This window comes from Saimiri boliviensis, chromosome 15, assembly GCF_048565385.1.
Source record: "Saimiri boliviensis isolate mSaiBol1 chromosome 15, mSaiBol1.pri, whole genome shotgun sequence".
NCBI lineage: Eukaryota > Metazoa > Chordata > Mammalia > Primates > Cebidae > Saimiri > Saimiri boliviensis.
In genome coordinates this window covers 21,968,866-21,995,808 of record NC_133463.1, presented here as the reverse complement: position 1 = coordinate 21,995,808, position 26,943 = coordinate 21,968,866, and the positions used below count along the sequence as shown (strand labels likewise).

At 40.7% G+C, this 26,943-nt stretch overlaps 1 protein-coding gene across 7 annotated transcripts in view; it reads right to left on the bottom strand.

The window, feature by feature from the left end:
* The window catches only part of SULF1 (sulfatase 1), a 180,792-nt gene that overhangs the window by 16,539 nt on the left and 137,310 nt on the right, over positions 1 to 26,943 (bottom strand). For 5 of the 7 annotated variants that reach the window (XM_074386746.1, XM_074386747.1, XM_074386745.1 and 2 more), the window contains exons 13-21: positions 18,359 to 18,575; positions 15,425 to 15,677; positions 14,005 to 14,101; positions 13,449 to 13,543; positions 13,095 to 13,160; positions 11,631 to 11,803; positions 4,602 to 4,744; positions 4,388 to 4,511; positions 2,466 to 2,499 (exon numbers count right to left, since the gene is read on the bottom strand). In XM_074386746.1, coding sequence (XP_074242847.1) covers positions 2,466 to 2,499; positions 4,388 to 4,511; positions 4,602 to 4,744; positions 11,631 to 11,803; positions 13,095 to 13,160; positions 13,449 to 13,543; positions 14,005 to 14,101; positions 15,425 to 15,677; positions 18,359 to 18,575 — 1,202 coding nt within the window. Of the gene's footprint in view, positions 1 to 1,675; positions 1,713 to 2,465; positions 2,500 to 4,387; positions 4,512 to 4,601; positions 4,745 to 11,630; positions 11,804 to 13,094; positions 13,161 to 13,448; positions 13,544 to 14,004; positions 14,102 to 15,424; positions 15,678 to 18,358; positions 18,576 to 26,943 lie in introns of those variants that run through there. The other 2 variants (XM_074386749.1, XM_074386750.1) reach the window with 2 other exon arrangements.

Genomic DNA, 26,943 nt, shown 5'->3' with positions numbered 1-26,943 from the left:
GGCTTTGAACTGTAGAACCCCACTGAAAGACAGCAGTTTTCCTGACATTTTTGTACATATGGTGGCTTGTTTTGCATCTGTTCTCATTCAATCCAATAAGATACAAGGAGCAGGTAAGGCCACATCAAACACTGCATTTGGGTGTTTAGTGAGTTCCCAGGTGTGACTAGGCAGATACTTTCTGAGTAACCCACTTCGAGATTTCCTGCCTGCCATGTGGATATCCACTGAAAGATGGTTTGCCTTATGGATTATGAAATGGCAAAGTCTGAAAATGCCAGTTATTTTGAATAAAGTATCCCTACATCTGCTCTCTGGTAAGGAACTTAGAAGGAAAAAAACAGCAACAGGTAACACCATGTTTCCCCTGCACACATGCTTTCAACAACTAAAGTTGCCAAGATTATGTGAAAATGATCTCAGAAACAATTATCTGGCCATTGAGTGGTGGTGGCAGGGATCAGGGACAGGGAGGGTCCCAGATGCTTGTCATTTACCCCCAAAGTGCAGTTAAACATTCTTCCTTTCAAAGTTGGCCAGGGGTGACTTCCTGGAGAATGACTCTCTGACTCATCCCTGATCAGCCTTATGTCTTAAACAATCTGTGAATACCCTTTTATCTCTTCCATGACACTAGACTGAAAATCCCTCAGCTATAAATTGAATGCCCCATAAAATAACTGTAAAGTTAATATTTAGAGGTCAGCCCATTTATAATAGTGCACTTTGAAAATGTCTTAATGTGACCGATGGGGCGGGCAAGATCGTCCTGGTGTGCGGGATATCACCTCATCAGCCCATACCCCAAGGAGACCAGCTCAAGGGTGGGTTCTTCTGCTCTGTCTTATGTTTCCTGGGAATGACACAGGGTTGGTGTGGGGCAGGTTGAGGACAGTTAAGATGAAGAACAAGAGAGAATAGAAAAAAGAAGACACACATAAACGGCTATAACATATCCCCAAAAGTCCAGCTTCCTTTGTTTTCATCTTCCCCATCATCTTTCCTGTTGTCATTTGGCTTCTTGTTAGACTAATGACCTGCTCTCTATAAGGAGGCATCTGAGACTGTAGCTCTGGAAGTTGGAGGGGCCGAACAGGGTGCATGGGAACAGCAATATTCTTTGGTATATTAATTTTAAACTTATTAATACAGATGAAGAAAATATTAACATAGATAGAGAAGATATTAATATAGATGGCACCAGTTAAGTCGACACATCTCTGATGGACGTTTTCCCCCCAAGTGGATTCATTAAGTAGGGTACTGTTAACATCTGTGCCTCAGTTTTGCCTCAGTAGAGGTGGTAAGGACATTACCCGGCTGCCTTAAGTGACACACCTGCCTGAGGTCTGTGCTCAGAATAGAAAATTAGCAATGGTTAATTTTGCCAGCTGAACAAGTGACATGGCTACCAGGAATGTGCATCCCCCTCCAGAGCAGAGTGAGAGATGGATGAGGATTAGAGGGGATAAAAGGATGGGGCTGAGGGTTGTTTATGGAATGTTAGTGTGTTGTCTCAGTGCTGTGTTGAAACTACCGAGTGCCTTTATTTATTTAATTTTAGAGACAGGATCTCACTCTGTCTTTCAGGCTGGAGGTCATTGGCTCTATCATTGCTCACTGCAGCCTCAGCTTCCTGGGCTCAAGCGATCCTCCTGCCTCAGCTTCTCGAGCGGCTGAGTAGCTGGGACTACAGGCGTGCATCACTACACCTGAGTAATTAAGAAAAAATTTTTTGTCTCACTTCGTTGCCCTAGCCAGTCTTGAACTCCTGGACTCAAGCGATCCTCCCACTTGGCCTCCCACAGTTCTAGGATTATAGGCGTGAGCCACTATGTGTGGTCGTTTATGAGTGTCTCGACTCCCGATACCCTGTCCCCAACCCCCAGCGCCTTCTCTTTATTCACCACTGCTCTGCAGAGCTTTCAGAATCTTATGGCTGCTGCTTTTCACCACCAAAGTTAATGAATGACCATCAACAAGGAAATTCCATGTTTCCTCCAACTTCAGCTTTAGAGTGCTCTTAAAATTCTCATTAGTCCTTTTTGTGCCTTTGATGCTATATTTAATAAAAATCTCAAACCAATTTCCATGAAGCTCCCCCACCAAATCAATGTTTAAGTACCACAAAGAAGATAAATCTCCCACCCTCTCCTGGGGCTCCCAAAGGCCATTCTGTTTTTTCCTTCACATCATTCCATGCTTTAAAGCATCATCCAACAAGCAAACAAGCATTGGAGTGAGTAAATGCTCTGGGATGTCTTGATGGGACAGTGAGCTGATTTGAAAGCAAAATGACAGATCTGTGATCAATGACAAAACATGGTGGAGAATGCTGTTAGAACAAGCATGCACCCCCAGCTGTGCTCTGAGCAACATGGTAAGAAACAGAAATTAGTTGAAATGACTGGATCATGCAATTATTGGGGAAGAAGCTGCCGAGGAGAATAAAAAAGTGTGAATACCTGTGTAGGTCATAGCTTCCTCCATCTTTATTTCCTGATATAGGAAAATACAAGAGTAATTTCTGTTAGCATTAGAACTTAAAAAACCATTCACTATATAGTTTTCCATGCACAACATCTAAATCCTAGGAAGAAACACACGGTGTTAAATACAGACAGTGCTGAAGCCCAACAGAGATTTCCTATCAGGTTCAAAATGAGAATTGAAAGCTATAAATGAAAAGATTTAAGATTAAAAAAAATAAGAGTTCATATGAAAAAAATGGGTGGGTGTTAAAGGAAGGAGAGCCCACTTAAAAGCACTGGGAAAGGTACTTCCAGAAATCCATGTAATTATCATAAAATGTTAAATTTTGGTTATTTTTAGACAAAACGTTTGAAAAAAATGAGCCAAAAATCATCTCCCATAGGAATAGTCTGGAAGGTGGAGAGGATGGCTCGAAGCATAACAGCATAACTAGCTCCACCTGGTGTGTCATTTTATCATTAAGGGACTTGATCAGATTTCACTAAGTAGAGTTGGTATGTCACCACCAATAAAAGTCCTATGTTCTTTTGGGGAGAAATATCTGGGTATAATATTTCTAGTGCCTCTAATGGTTGGTTAAGATTCCAAGTCTTTGCAGGCTGTTTCTTTTTTTCTTCCTTCTTTTCTTTTCTTTCTTTCTTCTTCTTCTTCTTCTTCTTTTTTTTTTTTTTGTAAGATTTAAGGAAAAGGTCAACAGATAAGCAGGATATTTGAAAAGATTTGAGCTGATTGGGTCAGTGACCAAAAGACCTATTTTGCAAGTCCAGTCTGCTTTTGACTGACAACTGATTCTACTAAGTGTTAACTGAGAGATGTTGATTGAGAACTGAGGATTTGTATTTTCTTATGTGACTCCCAGAACTCAAAAGCTTTTGTGACCCTACAGTGGTCAAGATGACAGGTGGTGATGTTGATCATTCTGGGATGGGAATCCCTACCCCCTTCAAGACATATGACCCAGAAAGCTGCCCACTTTTACTGCTGATGATGCTGGCTCTGCACCAAACCCAGAGAGAAAACCCAGAGGCATCACAAAAAGCTCCTGCAAACTGCACCCAAATGCCTGTGAATTCAGCCTTTCACCCTTTTGGAGTTGGCATGTTGTGCCAAGGTCCATGCCCTTGCCAGCTTTAGTTCTTTCTCCTTCCTTGTATGGACAGCTGGTATTTACATTTCTGCAGAAATCTTGAGGAGGAAATGAGTATTTTCATTAACCAGGAAAGATCTGGGGCCACCACTGAAAAGAACTGTATCTCCATGAACCTAAGGAGAAATAAGCCAGTTTAACATGCAGAGCTGGAAGGGAACATCTGGCTGATTCCCTTCAGACCCTCTTATATTTTTAGATCCCAAGTTAATGAGCTGCTCCAATATCTCTAGTTTCAGATTGGAAATACTAGCAAAAGAAATGTAATTCACTATGTCATGGGCAGGGATCCAACTGAGAGAACTCCAAACTGGGACAGCAGAAATAGAGTATTGTGTCTTTCCATCAAAGTTCTCTTAAAAAAAGAGAATATCTTGGTTTACTTAGAGTATATCTTCTGATGTTGACAGCAATAACAGACAAATCCCCCATGCTTTTATCTCAGCTTCCAACAGATGCTTCTATCAGGAATAAAGGTTTACTAATAGAATAGACCTGTGGGGGCTATTGGGAGGAAATGCTCACCAAAGCTTTTGGTGGATTAAGTTTTTCATGATTACACCCAGAGCTAAACTTAGAGATCAAATTTTATTTAGAATTGCCTGGAAAGTGTCTCCTCTAAGTATCTTGAAGTTAGTATCTCTAAGTATTTATGTTTCTATGCATTTAAATGTTTCCAAGGCAGAAAACTCTGTAACAAAGAATTTTCTAGGTAATATAGAAAAAATAGTATTTTATTTTCCTTACCAACATCAAGATTCTTAGGTCTTGGGTTGCACTGCTTATACCCTTGACAGCTTCTGAGCTCCATTAGTTGTACATGTAGCTGATTCAAAATGCCTCGTTCTACTGTGTGCACTGTATTTGTGAGCTGTGAATGGAGACAGGACAATCTCTTTAAGCTTATGTCTGGTTATCCTATTTTCAACAACCTTCATAAAAGGAACGCATATTGTCTTACCTGATAAGGATCTGTATTCATATCAAAATACTCCAAAAAGCCAGTAGCAAACTCACAGAAAAGAAAATTATGTGTCTCATTAACGGTACGCAAGCACCAGTACGTGTTGTTGTTAGAACTCGTGCAAGCGCAGAAAGATCCCACTGTTGGGTAAAAAGGAAAAACACAATAAAACGAAAAGAGTGAAAAACCTTAGGCGGCTTGCTATGCCAATGTTCCCTTATCTTTACACTTTAAAGTTCACAATTTCTTTCTTATAAATACTATGGTTTGATGTTAAGAATAATACCTTTATCCCCCTCTATGTAAGTTTTCCGTGCAAGTGGGTGAAAATGGGAAAGACAGCGATCTCTTATAGGCTGAAGTCTAAGGTGGAATTTCACGCACATTAGTTTAACTTCCCCTTAGCTGTGTTGTGCAGTGGTTTCCAAAGAGGGTTGAGTGAGTGAAGTATGAGAATAAAAATATCAGAATATCTATCTATCTATCTATCTATCTATCTATCTATCTATCTATCTACCTACCTATTTCTTGCCAAATCCTAGCCACTAGACTACCAGGGATTATTCTCTTTTTAAAAAGGAAAAATGGTTATTTAATAAAGAAATGCAACTAGTACCCTCTCTCGTTCTCTACAGCAGATGGCTACGTGTCACCAATGGAGCACAAAAAGATGGGATTTTGCAACAAGGAAGGGTTTAGAAAAGCCTTGAGCCCAGCTTGGGGATTTGGGATGGTCACTGCCACACTCTAGCCTGAGCTAGACTGGGACCACAAATATCTTTTATAACTACATAGCTCCCTGGTTAACTTGTAGAAGACATGCTGAAGAGATATTCCATTTATAATAAGCTTACCCACTCTTCTACTTACAAAAGGGCAAATATTCCAAATTTGCTGACCTTTCTTGAATTTCAGAAATGTGCTGCCTAATAAATACTTTTTAAAAAGATGGGGACCCTCTATGTTGCCCAGGCTGGATTCGAACTCTTGGGTTTAAGTGATCCTCAGCTTCCCAAGTAGCTGACACTACAGGCATGCGCCACTGTGCTTGGCCCAGCAAAAAATTTGTTAAAATAATTATTAGGTTGGTGCAAACATAATTGTGATTTCTGCCTTGTTGAAATTTGCCGTTTGATATTGGAATACATTCTTAAATAAATGTAGTTATGTTGATCATCATTTTAATGGGCATTTCTTGCTTTTTTTCTTAATAACATATTACTTGCTGTTTATTTTAGACTACGGCATGGTATTAGACAAAAAGTAAACTCGAGTGATTTTCTTATTCGAGTTCAAAATGGGTCATAAGGCAGCAGAGACAACTCGCAACATTAACAAAGCATTTGGCCCAGGAACTGCTAACGAACGTACAGTGGAGTGGTGGTTCAAGAAGTTTTGCAAAGGAGATGAAAGCTTTGAAGACGAGGAGCATCGTGGCCGACACGGGAAGTTGACAAAGAGCAAGTGAGAGCAATCATCGAAGCTGACCTCTTACAACTCCACGAGAAGTTGTGGAAGAACTCCGTGTAGACCCTTCTGTGGTGGTTGGGCATTTGGAGCAAATTAGAAAGGTGAAAAAAGTTCCATAAGTGGATGCCTTATGAGCTGAGGGGTGGAAATATCGTCGTTTTGAAGTGTCATCTTCTCTTATTCTATGCAACAACAACTAACCATTTCTCAATCGGATTGTGATGTGCGATGAAACATGAATTGTATACAACAACCAGCGATGACGAACTCAGCGGGTGGACCAAGAAGCAGCTCCAAAGCACTTCCTATAGTCAAACTTACACCAGAAAGAGGTCAAGGTCACTGTGTAGTGGCCTGCTGCCCGTTTGATCCACTACAGCTTTCTGAGTCCCGGCCAAACCAGTACCTCAGAGAAGTATGTTCAGCTAATCGATGAGATTTACCAAAAACTGCAATGTCTGCAGCCGAGATTGGTCAGCAGAAAGGGCCCAGTTATTCTCCAGGACAACCCCTGACTGAACGTCACACAACCAATGCTTCAAAAGTTGAACAAATTGGGCTAGGATGGGCTGTGAAATTTTCCTTCATTTGTCATATTCACCTGACCTCTCGCCAACGGAACACCACTTCTTTAAGCATCTTGACAACTTTTTGCAGGGAAAACACTTCCACAACCAGCAGAAGGCAGAAAATGCTTTCCAGGAGTTCATGGAATCCTGAAGCATGAATTTTTACAAATACACACACTTATTTCTTGTGGCAAAAATGTGTTGATTGTAATGGTTCCTAGTTTGATTGATAAAAATGTGTTTGAGCCCCGTTATAATGATTTAAAATTCATGGTTTGAAACTGCAATTACTTTTGCACCAACCTAATAGGATTAGGTACATGTAATGAGCATTCCTTGTGCACTAGGAGTTTGGACAATCCATGACGACATGTGTCTGCCATTGTTGTATCACATAGAGTAGTTTCACTGCTCTAAAAATCCTGTGTTCTGCCTATTCACTCCTCTCTCCCTCCAGGAATGATTTTTTTTTTTTAGTTGATTAGCTAATTTAAATATTTTTACACATTATGTTCACCAACTTAAAATTTTTGCACTCTCTTTCTTTTTTTTAAAAAAAATTTTTTTTTGAGACAGGGTCTCACTCTGTCACCCAGGCTGGAGTGCAGCGGTGTGATCTGCAACCGCTGCCTTCTGGGCTCAAGTGATCCTCCCAACTCAGCCTCCCAAGTAGCTGGGCCTACAGGCATGTCTGTCTAATCTTTGTATTTTTTTGTAGAGATGGGGTTTCACTATGTTGCCCAGGCTGGTCTTGAATTCCTGGGTTCAAGAGATCCACCTTCCTCAGCCTCCCAAAGTGTTGGGATTACAGGTGTGAGCCAACATGCCCTGCCAAATTTTATACTCTTAAACTTTTCATATCCTTTCTGATCTTTTGTTTAAGGCAAACAGTCTTTGCAATAGATGTGCACCTTTTAAATAAAATATGTTACCATATTTATAATAACTTATGACAATAATTCTAGAAATGTCACCTAATAAAAAAATCTAAATAATAATATTAAAACATTAAAATGCCTTAATACTTGAGATTTGATATGAATAAATCAGATAACAAACTACATATGCCTATTTCAAAGAAAGACCTAAAGCTTACAGGAAATGATCTGAAGGAGTAGCTGTGGGGAAAAAAACCCTAAACTGAATTGAGTGAACCAGATTAGATCAAATACAGGCAAAAAAAAAAAAAAAAAAAAAAAAGATAATATCTTAAACATGGATGACTGAAAATGCTTTCACCATTATATGATTTTTCATTAAAAGATCTCTAAATATGTTATTTATAACATACTATTTGTATGTGAACATTTATCTCACATACACATATATTAAAAACCATGGAACCTGAATTTTCTAATCTGTGTAGAAATTTTCCAAATTAACAGTTTAAATGGCTTTTAAACTGTTTCATGAAATATACAAATACAATACTTTTGTGTTTACAAGAATAATTGATCAATCTCAGGGAGGATAGAAATAAGTGTAATTTCAATACAGATGACTGCTTAGTTAATGGCGGCATTAAAAAAATGAATGTCCTGATTGACTCAGCATGCCCGTGAAGCGTATCTATGGAACCACCACATCTTTCTGAGTCGCCTTTCATACGAAAGCAATTAAGAACACACATCAAACATAAACTGAATGTCTCACTGCATTGTGAAGTGGGACACCGAGATTTGTTTTTCATAAGCATTCTTTAATAAGTGAGAACAAATTGTTTTGGAACCTCCAATGGATATAAAAACTATTTTAAAAAATCTTTTTTTAACCTTTATCTCAAACTTTAAATTTCTATTTTGTGTATTTTCCTCTCCTCTCTTCTCCTGTCTTTTCTCCCTGCCTCCCCTCCCCTCCTCCCCTCCCCTTCCCTCCCCTTCCCTCCCCTCCCCTCCTTCTGAGATGGTTCTCACTCTGTCACCCAGGCTGGAGTACAGTGATACAATCATGGCTCACTGCAGCCTTCACTTCCCATACTCAAGCAATCCTCCCACCTCGGCCTCCCAAGTAGCTGGGACTACTGGAGGGCACCACCACGCCCAGCTAATTTTTGTGGTTTTTGTAGAGCAGGATTTCACCTTGTTGCCAGATTGGTCTTAAACTCCTGGGCTCAACTGATCCTCTGACCTCGGCCTCCCAAAGTGCTGGGATTATAGTCTCTGTGTCTGGCCTTTTAATTTTCTATTTTTTCATAATACATAGGCACATTTGTATAGTAGTGTAATTAAGCATAGAAGGTGGGTTTATTTTAAAAATGGATATGGGTACATAGTAAAAAAATGTTTAGAGACCATTGCATTGGAGGATCTTGTACCTGGGTGGATTCGACTTTTGTTTTCTTCTTTTTTCATGTTGTTGAGTATTACTATGCCAAGGGCTTAAGTTGACGCAGCAAATGTCAGGAGTATAGCAATAATATCATTAAAATATGCAATAGAATGGATAAAAATATTAAAGCATAGCATACATAGTACTACTTTTTGAAATTTTTACTTATTTATATTACATATATACACAGATACACACATATACTTGTGTATGTGCACATATGTGTATAGGATCCTGATATAAAGTGCATTTTTTACTGTGGCTTGTTGGAAAAAAAATTCTGAAAGCCACTGTCCTAGAATATCAGGGCACCAAGAATACATTGTGAATGAGAAGGAGCATCAAATTTGTATTGAATGGGATCAGTTCCTACTCGCTCCTGTGTACAAGAGCAGAGTGATGGCAGGCACGTTCCGCTCTCACCGGCACAGTGACACCCAATGGCTGGCATGCAAAGCTTTGCTAAGTTGACATGAATTGATTTGATCTGGACAGGGTGCCTTGCTTGTTGGTTCATTTATTTACCTAGTATTGACTAAGCAATTCCTTTGGGTCAGAAATACAATATCACACAGACATGGTCTCTTATCTTGAGAAACTTACAGTCTAGTGGAGAGGACAATAGTTAAGCAAAAACAAAAGTGAAAAAGACCTATGACTACAAATGTGATACGCCCCATCGGGGAGAAACAGAGTTTGCTGACAGAGTGTATCAAAGGGGAGGACCCTAGTCTGAGGCACAGGGAGGATGTCCATGAGCAGTGACATTGCAACTGAGGTCTGAAGGGTGAGTAGTGTTTGCTGGGCTTGGGGCTGCGGGCAAGAGGCTTCCAGGAAGGGGGAGCAAGTACAAGGCCTGATGGTGAGAGGAAGCTTGAGATGCTTGAGGAATAAAAAGAAGCTGAGTGGCTGAAGCAGGAAACAGCACGAGGGAATGGTCCCAGCCCAAGATTGAATGGAGCATGCGGGGTTTTGTTGGATATATTAAGAATTTTTCTATATTTTCCTTAATTTTTGAGACAGGGTCTCACTCTATTATTGCCCAGGCTGGAGTGTGATGGCACGGTCACAGCTCACTGCAGCCTCAGCCTACTGGGGTCAGGTGATTCTGCTCTTTAGCTTAAGAAAAGCAGGTGTCATTAAAAGATTGCCCTAGCTCCTCTGAGCAGGATGGATTGCTGAGGACCAGAGGGAGCCTGGGAGACCACAGAGGGGGTCTGGCAGTGGCCGAGGTAAGAAATGGTGGTGGCTTGAGCAGGATGGCCTCAACTCAGACGGTGAAAAGCAGATTGAGGTATGAAGGGCCTCTCTCTGCCATGAGCGACTACAGCCTCGTGTTTTGCAATGCTGCAGCTTTCAAGGAGCTTCCGGTCCTGGACATACCAAAGGCATGACTTCCTCAGGACCTCTGCTGGCACTGTTCCCTCTGCCTGGAACATGCTCCCTTCCATGGGGATCGCTTCTCTCCATCCTTTGGGTTTCAGCCTAAATTTCACCCCAAAAGCCCATCTTCCCCACCCTCTCTAAAAGGGTCCCATCTAAAAACGCTGATCACAGCATTGCTACAACTCATAATTATTTATTTCATTTACTTCCATTGCTTTTTTCTACCTGCCCTCCATTAAAATATATTATGAACACAGAAAATAAAGTGTCTTGCTAAATGATGTGTCCCCAGCGATTTGAAAAACCCTCTGGGATCCCATATCACAATTTCAGAAACTATATTAAAAGTAAAATGCTGTGACTTTAAGAGTTTACTCAGCCTCGATGTGATTGTAAACAGAAATGCAAACATGGACCCTGAAATCAAGAGGAAGGGGAAAACACAAAGTCTCCTGGACAGGCCCTAGATCTGCCACAAGAATGGCCTATCAATTCTTTGGAGTCACCAAATCCCAGTTTGAGAAATAGTGGTCTGGGTGGTCTCTAGTGAGCTTCTCAGTTAGAAGGTTCTGTGTTTCATCTGCTCTATAGGCTGGTAAGCTTCCATCAGAAGATGTACTATTAGAATGTAGGGTATGACTTCTGTGTGGCCTCAGTGAATAATGTGCACAGGTAACAAGAGAAAATATAAGTGCTAATTTAAAAAAGTGCACAAATGTTACTATTCCCTATCCTAAGCAATTCATTGTAGAACCAGGTAATTTTGTAGAGTATTATTCTACAAGTCTAGTGCTGTTACTGAGGTGGACTGAGAATAAGTAGAATATGGGCCTTGCATTTAAGAGGCTTTTATCATTCTTTTACTTCCTTTTATTACACTTACAGTATATACTTGAAAGAAAGCCGGAACAAAATCTATCTGGTGCAAAATTGTTCATCCATTTACGGGATGTTGATCCATTGCATTATTTAGCTACAGAACAGTCCCATTGGTAAAAACTATGCCAGATGCTGCGTATTATATGAAACAACATAATCAGGAGGAAAAACCCAGGGAGAAGCTTGGCATTACCAAACAAAATACCAGAAAAAATGTAAAGAAAACAGTAATGCTTGGCAAAATGATTCGAGTTGTCAGTATAGAATAGAATATGATGCCTTTCTCGTGAGTCTTTGTAGATTCCCGGTTTTATGCTGCTGAATTTCTGATCTAGGTTATGAGTTGCTGTCCCTGCATGGCAGCAGGAAGTGGCATTTAGAACAAGCAACTTACGGTTCCAGAACGGGGCTGTCTGCCAGTGGTTGTTGTCGTGCGTGAAGCACGTGAGGCCAGGCAGGCTGCACTCTTCCCCCTTCCTCTGCCGTCTCTTCTCCTTCCTCTCCTTCTTCCTCCTACGATTTTCCTTGAAAAGTTGCAGTTTACTATCTACTTCCTGAGCAGCCTCCCTGTTCCAAGAGAAGGGATTTTTTTGAGTGTTTCGAAGGCACTTTCTCAATTAAAAATAGGCTTATTGCTGTGAGTCTTACACAAATATTTAGATACTCAGTAAGATAATAATAGACAATCTTCACTTTGTATAGAGGGACTTAAAATAGAATCAGGAATAGTGAGGGCACGCTGGGCGTGGTGGCTTGCGTCTATAATCCCAGCACTTTGGGAGGCTGAGGCAGGCGGATCACTTGAAGTCAGGAATTCAAGACCAGCCTGACCAACATGATGAAACATTGTCTCTACTAAAAATACAAAAATTAGCTGAATGTGGTGGCGCACACCTGTAGTCCCAGCTACTCGAGAGGCAGAGGCACAAGAATCACTTGAACTTGGGAGACAGAGGTTGTAGTGACCAAGATTGCACAACTGCATTAAAGACTGGGCAACAGAGCAAGACTCCGTCTAAAACATTAAAAAAAAAAAAAAAAAAGGAATACTGAAGGCAAATGCATTCAGTTTTCAGTGACAGCTTTCTTAGGACCTTATCTACTTAAGAGGACCAACATTTTCCTCCTCATGTGCATGGAAACATCGATGGAAAGAAACGTCAATGTGAATGAGAGGATCCTGTTAGCCACACTCTTTGGACAAATGGCTTTTTTTTTTTTTTTTTTTTTTTTTTTGGCAGTTGGGTACCAATCAGCTATCAAGTCAAAGGTTAGAGGCACCAGATGGCTTGGAGTAAAAGGTTTAAAAAATTCTTTGACAAATTCTACTAAATAAGTTTGGAAAGCCTTTATTTTCTAATATCTTTTTTTTTTAATATAAAAGGTTTAAACTTTATTGAGGTTCAAATACTAAATCTCCTTCACATGCAAATTTTGCTATTATTTTAAAACGTGTATATTGCTTCTCACTCTTGGAATTCATCACTATTCCAGGCTGCTCTATAGAACACACTGATCACATGCAGAGAATCTGTAACCCTCAAGCATTCTCCACAGAAAGTAGTGCATGGAGTCAAATCTGGTTACTGGTCCCATCTGGGAGGTAGGGAGCGCACAGGGAATGAATGACGGTGGAGTTCAGCCTGATTCCCGACAAAGGATGCTGAGAACATTGCCACGGTCCCTTGGTGAGGTAGGGCTTTGCTTTCAACTTCACGAGCTAGGTGCTCTCCTAGACGGATCTACTTCTTCTGAGGCGGCACTACAGGGAACACAGGGGTCCCTCCAGCCACTCTGAAGTGCCAAGTGGACAGTCACTGACTCCCAGCAAATGCGGAAAAAAAAAAGAGTTACTCACTTGAATGGGTGAAGATGGCTCTTTAATTTCTCTTGCTTTTTTACACCTTTCTCTTTATTGTAATAGCTGCAGGTGAGAAGATTAAAAAGTGAGTCTATATAACCTTGCATTTGATCAAAGTGTTCATTTTATAGAAAGAAAGCAAAATAGAAGGAAGGCAGATAGGTTGCAAGTATTTTAGCTGAATGGAACTTTTCACTTTCTGCTTAAGTTTAAGCATATTTAATTTGACTTAAATAGCTTAGGTTATCGTACTCTATGACAATACATTCTATAGAGGAAAGAGAAGAATGAGGCCAGTGCTGATCTCTCTAGCTTGTGTAACATGATTTCGGAAAGTGGAAACAAGCTCACCTCTGTTTACTGCAGCTGCATTCCTCAGGCTTCCTTCTCTTCAGGTGTCCTCTCACTTCTCTTAAATTCTTAATTTTATCTTGCAGAGCTTCAATCTGAAAAACATGTTTTCGGGCAATTACATGTTAAGATCAGAATTTTCTTTGCAAAGTACCTTTCTTTCACCTAGTTTTCTCTGTTCTGTAATAATAGCTATTCATTTGAGATGATGCTTAACATGAAAACAAACTGGGCATAGAATATGTCTACCTCTATATTCCAACTCACCTGTCATAAACACTAGTGGTTTCCTCTTTTATAACTGAATCATTTTCTCACAGAGATTTCAAAAGGCCATTAAGTCCATTCCCAGTCTCTTTTCACACTCTATATTGTTTTCAGCAAGACTATCACTAATTTACTGGAGAAAGACAGACAACTTGTATTTTTTTTTAAATTTTTCATGTAATTATAAAGAAAATTATGTGTATCCATGATATGTCCCACCAGGCACAGCAGGGCTGGCAGGTGAGTTTGAGTGTGGAATGTATCTGACAATCACACAGCCCCGGCTAACCTCTTTGTCAATGTATGCCTTGTGATCCTTCCACGCTCTGGCCGATTGGTACAGTTCTCTCTCACAATGGATTGTGTCGTTGGGAAGAATAAAGCACCTGCAAAACAAACCAAAACCATGCGAAATAGGTTTATGTTCTAAGAGTAGAAGACATAAAAGACAGCAAAGAGAACTTTTAATCCTCAACACTCTTAATGTTGATACATGCAGTAAGCGTTGGGCTGATCTAAGACCAGCATCGATGGGGATATGTTCTAGCCACCACTGAGGACCAAATGTCACAGGGGTGGATGGTGTCACAGCTCTGTGACTAAGATCATCCCTGAAATCACTTTTCAAGGCAGTTCTCAATACAAACACCCCCATGAAGAGGATACCACCAAAAAACTCAAGATCAAATAGACAAAGAATAAGAGAGACTTTTCATGTAGTAATACAAATGGCTTGTTTGAAGAAAAGCAGATTCAGAAGAGTCTACATTCCACTAACTTCATTAAAAAGAGAGTGCCTTAAGTACCTTACTTGGTTTTGAAGTAAAGAAACAGCCCCAGGGATAGACAGTAGGTGGGATGTGGGGTTAATCCATAATGTAAGAGAAATGAGTTCTGGTCTAAATCCCTTAGTATGTCACTGTACCAACCTCAGGCACCAGGAAACCGTCTTATAGATTAAAAATCCCGGCAGAGCTCACAGCGCCCCATCTCCCCAAAGTGATACAATTAGGGAGAACACAAAGACCTTGCTAATAAATTCAGAAAGAAAACATTTCTTAATCAAGAGAGTAAGTAGATTTTAGAAGGAGCCAAAGAACAAAGTGAGTTCATTAAAGCTACCTTCCCTGTCTCCATGACTTCCGAGGCCCTCACTGTGATCTGGGATGAGCTAGATGTTTGCACATCTTACATCTGTTCATAACCTGCATCATCTTTCTGGAAGCATCTCTGGGACTCACTGTCCTCCCTTGGGCTGTGTTTCATTTCTGAGGCTGTGACTATACAACTGCTCTAAGTGACAGTGATTGTGCAACATGGAAGAACTTCCAGCCTCTGAAACTGTTTCCATCTGTTTTCTGGACACCTGCAAACGTAACTGCTTAGGGCGTGAACTCCATGCCCGCTAAGTCAAGATGCGATGGAATTACTCTGGCTGGATTCCTAGCTGATCAACCTTAATGCGAATTACTCTTGCTGGATTCCTAGCTGATCAGTCTTAATGTGAAATCAAACCCAAAGCATGCATCCAAGCCTACGATTGCATGGACTCACTGTTTCTTTAATCCCCAATTGTTATGTAGGCCGGCCCTCAGGCACTGTATTGCCATTGGATACTACTTTTTTGCCAAGTGCAAAATGGTGATAATATGGTGTGTTGCGGCAGTAGCTCTGAACTCAACCCTAGTGAACAAATAAAGCCTTCTTACTTGTGTGTCACTCGGACTGTGGAAGGTGGGCCCATGGCGTTGCTGCCATCGGCCAGCATCTCGCCCCTATTGCCACCACTGGAAGCCTGGAGACCTCTTGGCCCCTTGTGGCCTTCATCATGACGCTTAGCAACGTTTCTTGGTTGCAACACTCGCAATTCTTCTTCTTCCAGATTTATGTCATAAATTTCGCCTTCAAATTCGACGGACAAGGAACGTGTCTGCCGAGTATGGACAAATCTGGGCTTGTACTCTAGAAGTAAGGAAGATACATTACTATGAACGTCCTGATATAGTTTAGGAGAGAAGAAAGTGATCATCTGGTCTGGAAAGGATCCTGGAGAGGGGAAGGCAGTCCATGCTGCATTGCTGAGCACCATCGTGGTGCCTGCAATTCACGGCAGCAGAGGTTGGGTTCTTGTCCTGGCTGTGTCATTGCATGGTAGTGTGATGGATGATTTACTTCTCTGGGCTTCCAGCCCTTTATCCATCAAATGAGGGGGTTGGTCCAGGCGATCGCTAGGATCCTTTTTACTCGTGGCAGCCTGTGAATTTCTACATTGAGTTTTCAACGTGAACTGTTCAGGTTATTTCTTTGGATAAAATCATATTCCCAATTATGGTATTATTAATAATGACTATCCTTTACTGAGCTTATATACTTCATATTTATCTCTAATCCAGAGTCTTGAAAGACAGGTATTGTTATAAAAACTCTTATATACAAAAATGTCAGACTGTCAATACAGGTTCATGAATTTGGCATTATCATCTTTATTTTATGAATGAGAAAACTGAAGTTTTATATGTCACATACATTTTGCAAGGTTATGGAGCTAGGACTATAATCTGTCAGACTATGAAACCTTACCACTACATTGGGCTGCTTTTTCAAAAAGGCAAATGCTTTAGACACCTTCTATTTGTACAAATAGTAGAGGATTACTCTACGAAAAATTAAATTTTGCTAATGCTTTCATCAGCCAACTCACTTTTATACCTGGCAGAGGAGGGGTAAGGCAGGGGGTAGGCAGGCAGGGATGGGGAGAAGCCGGCATGCTTTCTGGTGACTATGGAACCTTTTCAAGAGCTCATGTGTGCCAGATAAAAACTTTAATGTGCAAACACTGGATGCTCTTAGGCTCTGCAGAGGCATATTCATCTGGCCTTATCTCTCTAGCTTGCTGCTAACGTAGAAAGAAGGGGGACATACTGGCTGTGGAATCAGAATTGTCACGCTCTGAGACAGCTCTCAGCAGAATCCTGCAGTGTCTACATCAGGAGCACCTCAGTGACAGTAAGGGGATCACTAAGAGTGCTTACGGGTTCTATCCTTGCAGAAAGGGTGAAAATCGTTTCCTGCTCTCAAATACTCAAGATTCCATACCGTTTGAAAGAGCTGCCCTCGACTTCTGTTTGTGCCTAATCCTGAAAAATCAATGTGCTTTATGTTCAGTGCCTGGGAAACAAGGTCTAACTTTCTGGAAGAGAAGAGGGCACTCTTACTTCTAAGCTGAATGTTTTTAATCAGCTTCTGCAAAAGGAGCATGCCAGGGGTCCTCGTCACTTAATGGTTTTTTTTATTTGATAGAGTTTCACTCTGTCATCCAGGCTGGAGGGCAGTGGTGTGATCTCGGCTCACTGCCACCTCCTCATCTCGGGTTCAAGTGATTCTCCTGCCTCAGCTTTCCGAGGAGTAGCTGGGATTACAGGCGTGCCCTACCATGTCCGGCTAATTTTTTTCGTAATTTTAGTAGAGACAGGGTTTCACCAGGTTGGTCAGGCTGGTCTCAAACTCCTGACCTCAAATGATCCACTCACCTCGGCCTCCCAAAGTGCTGGGATTACAGGCATGAGCCACCATGCTCAGCTTTGTTGATTTTCAGAAATTTGATATCTTTGTGTGAGTTATTAGACCTGGAATTGTTCTTTCAGGGAAGAAAAATAATCTCCCAAATAAAAGACTTTTAGCATTTTGGCTTATAGATTCCTTTAAGAATTTGTTAAAAATTGTTGACATTGAGAAAATTGTGCATATGCACATGGAAAATGCTTAACACTTTTGGTTGAAATATCAGAACAAATGACCCTAAAGCCCACATTGTGGAGTTGACAATAAAAACGCCAGTTCGAAGGGCTTCCATTGTTCTAGTGTCTGACTTGAGTTCCAAATCTTGGACACAGAATTTAATTGACTTAAATTGTTTCTTTCCTAACCAGTATAGAAATAAGTCACCATAAATTGAGTCATTTTTCATATTACTCCACTAGGTGGTACTAGATTCATTCTTTGGTGGAAGGTGTCAGCCTGTGGGTTTTCACATTTATATAATCATAGGTTTCTCATAGCTGCCTGATAGAGTTTTTATCAAGAAAATGCTAGGAAGTGCTTTTTATACTGAATTTGACTCGTTTGACTCTGCCAGTCAACAAGATCCAATAATTTGACAGAATTAAAAAATATATATATTGTCCTAAAACAGAGCTTAAAATACATGCCTTAAAAAAGTGTGAATGTCTTTTCTCTTAAAATTAAATGCATACACACTGAAACCTCGTATTTACTATTTTTTTAAAAAGCAACTTAAGGCAGACAGATCAGGACACTGGCATTACCGTAAAATAAAATGGACTTAAACCATATCCTTTGCCTTTTGGAATAACCGTTTCATAAACTCTTTTATGTGTGCGTATATTTTGCATCTGCTGCTTTTACTAACTATATTTTCATTCTATGCTTAAGTGAAATGTCTACAAAGCAAGATGCCACATTAATCTTAGCTTTCTTATTTTAAATAGAGCAAAGATTTGCTTTTAGCCTGAAAACGGTGCATTGATAATATCTAAAATGTAGAAGGGGCAGCCCTTTCGTCTCTCTGTCCTATTCTCACAGGCCTAGGCCACCATGGAGATGGTCACAAAAGCGTGGCTTACTTGGAGTCCCCTGGTTTCTCAAGAGTTGCCGTTGACTCTTTCTCTGGCTCCTGCTGGCACGGTAACCGGACTCCCTACAACTGCACTCTTTGTCTTTGTCATGGAAGCCGCGAGCATAGAGGTTCCGCGTGCTCTGCCGGACTGAGAGCAGGTCACTGGGTCCCTTACACTTGTGAATTCGAAGTTTGCCGGACGTATCCTCAACGCATTGCCACTTCTGCAAAAGCCAACGTGAAAGCAGTTTACCAATTCTGATCCAGGTGTTATTTATTAAGAGCTGCTGCGTTAGTTTTTTTTTTCTTTTTCGGAAGCACTGGCAATATCATGAAGGAGAGTGAATGAAGAAAGGCAGGCTCTTAAGTGACCCTGCAAGAACTCGACTCTCAGTTATTTCTTTCACTGTAGGCAAATACAGATGACAACGAAATCGTTGGAAGTCAAACTACCTCAATGACACTAGAGTCAAAGACTGATATATGAATCCTCAGCATGCAGACTAAACAGTCTTGAATGAAACATGTAAAAGCCCTTAGTTCACCGAGACACACAGTGCAGCTGTCAGGACTGCTTTCACCAGACCTCTCTTGCTCTGCAAAAACAAACTTGGCTGCTTTGTTCTCTGCTCCTGAATTTCTAATGTGAGCCAGGGAAGAGTGGCACATGAGGAAGACAGAGATGAGTTTAATTGGGGCCCATGATGGGGCGAGCCAACTCTCGTATACGCCAGACATTAGCAAACTTGTCAGGCTTTCTTTTGTGTCTTTTCTTATCCTTCTAACAACACTGTGTGGGGACAGGGAAACGCTGGGTAGAAGAAGGTGGCTTCCAAGGCCCCACCTTCAATCCTGGGGACCTACAGTCCTAAATGGGGACAGACATTCCTGTTTTTGTGCCCCAAAAGTTGTTTTTGGCCCACTATGCCCCCTGTCCTGTATCCTTATAAACCCTGAACCCCAGGCTCCAGAAGCAGATGAGGAGGTGAGGAAACAAGCAGACAAATGGTGGAACAAGGCGGCAGAGAAACACAGGAGAGGATGAACCTTTGAACACCTGAGATGAGCTTGGCCAGGGGTGGTCAGAGAGGAGTTTGGCGGTCCAGTGGCCAAACTCCAGGGGAAGGTCGTCTTCCCACTCCATCCCTGCTTCTGGCTCCCCTCCTCATTCATCCCACTGAGAGCCACCTCCGCAGTTCAGTAAAACCCTGCACTCACCCTTCAAGCCCGAGTGTGATCTGATTCTTCCGGGATGCTAGGCAAGAGCTTGGGACACAGAAACCTGTCATATCGGCCCTCTGCCCTTGTGAAAAGGCAGAGGGTCCATTGAGCTGGTTAACAAGCTGTCTGAGGACGGCAAGGCTAAAAGAGCATTGTAATGCTGGGGCTGCAGGCACCCACCCTTAGGCACGACCACAGGGCTGGAGCCGGAAGCCCTCGCCCTGGCTCCTGTACCTGCCCGTCTGCGTACTCCCCCTCTTGCCAAGGGTTTGAGCAGTGGTGGTGACCTAACAGGCATGCCCCGCCCCTGTTGCACGTCCTGCGAAGGGGATCAGGGCACTCTCCAGTTTCAATTGCACACTCAACAGAGAGTGGACATACTCCTATGTGAGGCCGAGCTCACCTTCCCAACCGACATATATGAGGAGCTAGCACTGACTTTTTTAGTATGAGCCTTCTAACATGCCTGCCACAGAAGCTGCAGGCTTATGTCTGAGTAAATATGACACTGCCCCAGGACTAAATGTCCTCGCACTTACTGAATCTCAACCTGGCTGAAATAATAACTCCTCACTTTAGGGGTCATTTCCTGGGATCCTCCACATCTCACTTCAAGACTGAATAATTTCTCTTATATTTTATTTTCCCCCTTCTCCCCACAAAATTAATTTGGAAGGCTGGAAGAATATTTAATTTTAAGTTAGCCACAGTTGTCACAGAGTTAAAATATGGTGTTATCAAACTTTTGTCTTTTTTTCCTTTCCATGTAGGTCTATCAGCTGTGTACTATCGTCTACTGAAACTTCTCTTTATTCTTTATTTTTTTGTTTGTATCTAGTTAAGGAGTGAGAAACTCTTCTTTAAAAGGGCACATTTCTAAACTGTGGACAGCACAATACCATCTGCACTGTAAAAATATGTTCTTTTTTTGCCACATATATTTCCAAATATATTTGAATAAAGAAATAATTATTAAATGAAAGATGTTCTTTCATGCATCATTTGAAGGGATTTCCTACCCTCCTGTTGTATCAGTACCAAACTGAGGTGACATCTTGATTGCAAAGTGTCTTACTGCAAGGTAAAGTTTGGCCAAGAGTCTCAGATGGTTTTATAGACAACTGACACTCGTGTACAAAATGACATGCAACTATTCATGATGAAGCAACATGCAGAGTCATGGTTTGTTTTCTGTTAAGGGGGTTGTATGTCTTCAATATATGTTGAATTATCAGAGCTGCTGGATTCTACTATATAACCTATTATTAATAGATTATATTAGTAATATTAAAATACTACTATTTTTGGATGCTACTATATAATCCCCAAATCCTAGAGATCAGGGCTTCTTTTGTGATTTTGCTTTAGCCCCCTATAGTTTTGGTACTACTGGATTTGGTTATTTCAAGCTATATCAGGTTACAACCTTTTTTTTCTTTTTCTTTTTTTTGTGAATTGGCTAGAATGTATTGAATGTTTAACATCTTCAACCAGAGAAGCAGCTCAGGGGACAGACAGACAGCAAACAAGTCATCCCTCAGGATCCACTGGGAACTGGGTCCAGGATGCGCTACAAATACCCAAATCCATGAATGCTCAAGTCCCTGATATAAAATGTAGTATATCCATAGAACTACATACATACTCTTATATACTTTATCTCTACATTACCTATAATACCTAGTACAATGCAAATGCTATGTAGATTGTAGCTATTCTGTAGTGTTTAGGGAATAATGACAAGAACAAAGTTTATGCAGGTTCAATACAGATGAAATCATCTTTTCCTTTTCAATTCTTTCAATCTGCAGTTGGTTGAACACATGTATGTAGAACCCATTGATACAGAGGGCGGATTTTACTTACACAGACACAAAAAGGCCACACAAAAAAGAACAGACTAAGGACTAAGTTAGAGATGATTTAGCTTAAAAAATGTGCAGTCAACTTAATTAAATACAGGGAGTTAGGTCAGATGAGTGGTTCTCAAACTTGGCTGGACACTGGGACTTTCAGAAGCTCCCCAGATGATTCTAATACGCAGTTGGAGTTCAGGCCACTGCTTTACATTAGCAACTGCTTACTGGACAGTTTTGCAGCTGGATTCCCTGGGGGAAGGCAGGAGGGATATATTTAAGTCTAAGTAGCTCAGATGCATGGGTCTTTGAGAGGGATGCATGTAATTGGTGGGAGTGGTGTATGCAAAGGAAGCTGTGTTTAGAAATGTACTGATGTAAGCAGGTCAGAAAATGACTCCAGTTGAATGAACGAATACTACCAGTGCACCTCTGCTTGCAGGACTGTGTTTTATTTAAGTGAAGCCAGTTATCCTTGTGCTCTCTCCATAGTTGGTTGATAAGTGACAGAATTTTGACTTAGCTGAAAACTGCATGTGGCCTGTTCCATGGTTCTGCCATTTAATGTGGAGATCAGTGGTTTCCAGGCCTGGGTTTGTGGCACTCACAGACCCAATTACAGCATTCATGGCTGTCGAATTAGCTTAAGGATGTGCCATGAAATGATCAAAAAAGTTCTCAGAACTGGGTGTGGTGGCTTACACTTATAATCCCAATATTTCAGGAGGCCAAGGCATGTGGATTGCCTGAGCCCAGGAGCTGGAGAACAGCCTGGGCAACATGGTGAAACCCTGTCTCTCCCCGAAAAAAAAAAAATTGCTCAGCATGTTGGCACATGCCTGTGGTCCCAGCTAGTGGGAGGGAGGCTGAGGTGGAAGGATCCCTTGAGCCCAGGAGGTCAGGGCTGCAGTGAGCTGAGATCATGCCGCTGCACTCCAGACTGGGCTCAGAAACTGACAGACAACTCCATTAAGACATAATTATATGACATGTAGAATTCTTGCTGGGGAAAGTGTTGCCAAAATAAATAATTTTTTGTAACTTCACAAAGGTTGGGAATTAGTGGCATTTGAGTGTCTGTCTTTATCTGTATTTGTCTTAAATTGAAATGGTTTAAGGCTTATCCATCTACCTGGATGATCTCTGCCTCTACCATTTAAAAACAAAGAGCTGACCGCTTAAAGCCTAGAGAAGCAAAACAATTGGCTACTGAATTCACAATCCACAGCTAAGTGGAAGCATAAGAGGTGCTCTTTCAGACAGGAAAATGTGGCTAATTTTGTTCTTGAGGCTGGGTGCGGTGGCTCGTGCCTGCAATCCCAGCAATTTGGGAGGCCAAGGTGGGCGAATCGTCTGAGGTCAAGGGTTCAAGACCAGCCTGGCCAATATAGCAAAACCTCATCTCTCCGAAATATACACACACGCACACACACACACACACACACACACACACAGACACACACACACACACACAAAAGGCCAGGCACAGTAGTTCAAGCCTGTAATTCCAGCACTTCGAGAGGCTGAGGCAGGTGGATCGCCTGAGGACGGGAATTTGAGATTAGCCTGGACAACGTGGTGAAACTCTGTCTCTACTAAAAATACAAAAATTAGCCGGGTGTGGTGGTGCATGCCTGTAGTCCCAGCTACTTGGGATGCTGAAGGAGGACAGTTGCTTGAACCTGGGAGGTGGAGGTAGCTGTGAGCAGAGATCAAACCACTGCACTCCAGGCTGGGTGACACAGCAAGACTCCATCTCAAAAACAAACAAACAAAAATTAGCCAGGTGTGGTGGCATGTGCCTGTAGTCCCAGCTACTCGGGAGGCTGAGGCAGGAGAATGGCTTGAACCTGGGAGGCAGAGGGGGCAGTGAGCCAAGATTGAGCCACTGCCCTCCAGGCTGGGTGACAGAGCAAGACTCAATCTCAAAAAAAAAAAAAAAAAAAAAATTATTCTTAAAAAATAATGGCCTAAAGTGTTTTTAGGGATCCAGTTTATATCAGCTTTAAGGCAAATACTAATTTTTAAAGCACATGACTATAGTGAAAACCTTTGGTTTTATAATCACAACACATTCAAAGAATTCTGCCTATTTTGTTTGTTTTTGGCCGGCAGGAACTGAGGGTATGAGTACATTCCTGTAGAACACAAAGGTGTAGGCAGAAGTTTTAGTGACTTAGACTATTTGGAATCCTAGTTGAATTTCCCATTAGCCAAATTCCTTGTTGATTTCCTATGGGATAGAGAGTGAAGGGAAAAGGTGTTTCCTTCCTGAAGAGTTGAATTTAACCATACTGGACATCTGGCACTGTCAGACTCTGATGATGTATCATATAAAATCAAATATATGTGATGATGATGTATCATACAAAATCAAATATACACACATATATGCATATATATCTACACACATGCATACATACATATATTATCTATACATGCTACATATATACATATATCTACACACATACTCGGATAAAGCGAGAGCCACAAACAAAAATGTCAATTATTTTTCTACATGGACCCTTTGAAAAAGTCAGAGACCCTGTTAGATAAAGTAATTAACTAGAGCCTTTGAAAATCTTCTTACTGGCAAGCACACTAGGAATTTTAATGAAATGTAATTACCACACATTGCCACAGCCATTTTAGAGCTCGATATCATGACAGTTTTTACGACTGCACAATAAAACCTTGAAATAGCTGCAACTAAAGTGGCGATCTTACTTAGAGAGTTTATAGAGGGAGGCAGAAAAAGAGAATTTTTAAAAGAATTGCTCTGAAACGCATGCAGCAAACCATTTAAATAGTCAAAATAATGAGAAGAGATGGTATTTGCATGGCAGGAGACTTTCAGGAATCAGATGAAAGCCTGAGCTTAGGTGAGGCACCTGCTAATGGCATGTGTGGAGTCAGTCTCAGAAACGGGCTTTGTTGAATAAGTGCCCTTGTGGAAACATAGCTGTCACATGGTCTCACTTTTGTCTATGCTCTTGAAGTTTATCAGTAAATCATTTAATTGCCAAATCCGATTCTCTCCATCTTTGCTGATGGCTCATTCCTTCTGCAAATTCTTTTCCTCTTTTCTGCAACTACAATTATTTCAGTTCTCTTTCTGTCTGATTTATCAGTCGGTGCCGATAGTTTAGTAATTCCACAAATGTTTCTGCACACCAACTGTGGGCGAGGTGCTTGATAAAACCATTTAAATAATTTCTTCAGTTGTTATCATTTTCTTTTAGCCTTTCCAACTACACTGGAAGTTGGAATTAAGGGCAAGAGCCATGTCTCATATTCCTCAGTCATTCCCAGATGTTAGCTCAGCAGAATCACTCAGGTAATTATGTGTTAGTGTTTTTGATTGATTATATCTGCTTTTATATAAATAACACCTGATGAAGAAGAGAAGGCTGGCAACTTTGGTATGAGGATACAAATAGTGCGCAGCTAGTTTGGTGGAATCATATCTAAAGAGAAGTATGTCAAATGCATTTCAAATAATTTCATTCATTACCATCTTGACTACCATGATTATGATCATTTATTGAACTCTTGCTTGGTAGGAGGTACTGGTCTAGAGTGCTCTTTACGAATTTATTCATTTAATCCTCACAACAACCCAGAGGGCTGTCACAAGTCATTTATTGAAATAGGATTTCATAGTAGTGAACATTACCTATATTCTGTTTGGACTTGGAATGGCACTTTGTACTCATTGGTGTGGCTTAAAGGAAAAAGTCTGGACTTGAAAGTTTAAAAAGCCTGAATTTGAACACCGGCTCTATTACATGTCTGTGTGGTCCTGAACGAGTAAGCTATGCCACATTAGCCTTTTCAGGGTCATGAGCATTAGAGATAACACGCAGGAAGAACTCAGCACATCACAGGCACTCAACAAAAGCAGCTGCTATTATTACACACACACACACACACACACACACACACACACACACACACACAGAGTTTATTACTTAAAGAATGTGATCTAATGTATACTTGATAAGAGGTAGCCATTTTTATGAAGATGAGTATTGGGTTGGGATTCAAAGACCTTAGTTTTAATTTGTTTTTGCTGCTAACTCTATGGCTTTGAGCAAATTGTGGAATCTCTTTGTTCTTCTTCTGTATTCCACATTGGATAAAATAATACTTGCTCCTCCTGGCCTCATGGATAGTCATGAGAATAGATTGCTTGAGTGTTTTGAAGTTCTAAGGAGAAGATGCACTATAGGAACCTGGAACAGTGCTATAATTGGCCTTTAAAAGGTTTATTCAATCCTGGGAAAACTAATGTTTTCTGGTGGTAAACTGTATAAAATAATTATTATTTAGTGAGGGAGACAGAGTCTTTGAGTCACCAGGATGTTGGTTTGAACTCAGGTTTGTCATTCTTGTGACTTTGATCAAGTTACTTTCCCAGCTGAGTTTCAGTCTCTTCATACCTAAAATGGGCATAATATGTATCTCATAGAACAATTTTCCATGTAAAATACTTAGTGCAATATTAAATGACCTCCAGTTGTTTTTCTTTCCTGAAGTATCCACTAAGTAATCATAATAATTTCTGCATTTTGAATTGCAAATATTTCTCAGATTGATTAAGGATGTTGTTTTCTGTTCTTACTTATGTCTACTTGTGCCCATTTTCATAGTAAGAGACAAAACAACAAAAAATTGACTACACCAAAAGAATAATAAGCAAAAAACCCCAAATCTGTAGGCATCACATTACCTGACTTCAAATTATACTACAAGCCTATATCAAAACAGCATGGTACTGGCATAAAAACAGGCGTATAGAATGGAACAGAATAGAGAACACCAAAATAAAGCCAAATACTTACTACCAACTGATCTTCGACAAAGCAAACAAAAACATAAATTGGGGTAAGAACACTCTACTTAATAAATGGTGCTGGGAAAACTGGCAAGCCACATGTAGAAGAATGAAACCGGATTCCCATCTCTCACCTTATACAAAAATCAACTCAAGGTGGATCAAAGATTTAAATCTAAGACCTGACACCATAAAAATTCTAGAAGATAACATCAGAAAATCTTTTCTAGACATTGGCTTAGGCAAAGAACTCATGACTAAACCCCAAAAGCAAATATAAAAAAACCCCAAATAAATGAATAAGACCTAAATAAATAAAAAACTTCTGCTCAGCAAAAGAAATAATCAGCAGAGTAAACAGACAACCCACACAGTGAAAGAAAATACTTGCAAACTATGCATCCAACAAAGGACTAATATCCAGAATCTATAAAGGAACTCAAACAAATCAGCAAGAAAAAAGACAAATAATCCCATCTAACAATAGGGTAAAGAAAGTAAATAGACAATCTCAAAAGAAGATACACAAGCAACCAACAAGCATGAAAAAATGCTCAAATCACTACTCATTAGGTAAATGCAAATTCAAACCACAATGAGATACCACCTTACTCCTGCAAGAATGTCTATAATTAAAAAGTAAAAAAACAAAACAAAACAAAATCAAAAACATGTCGT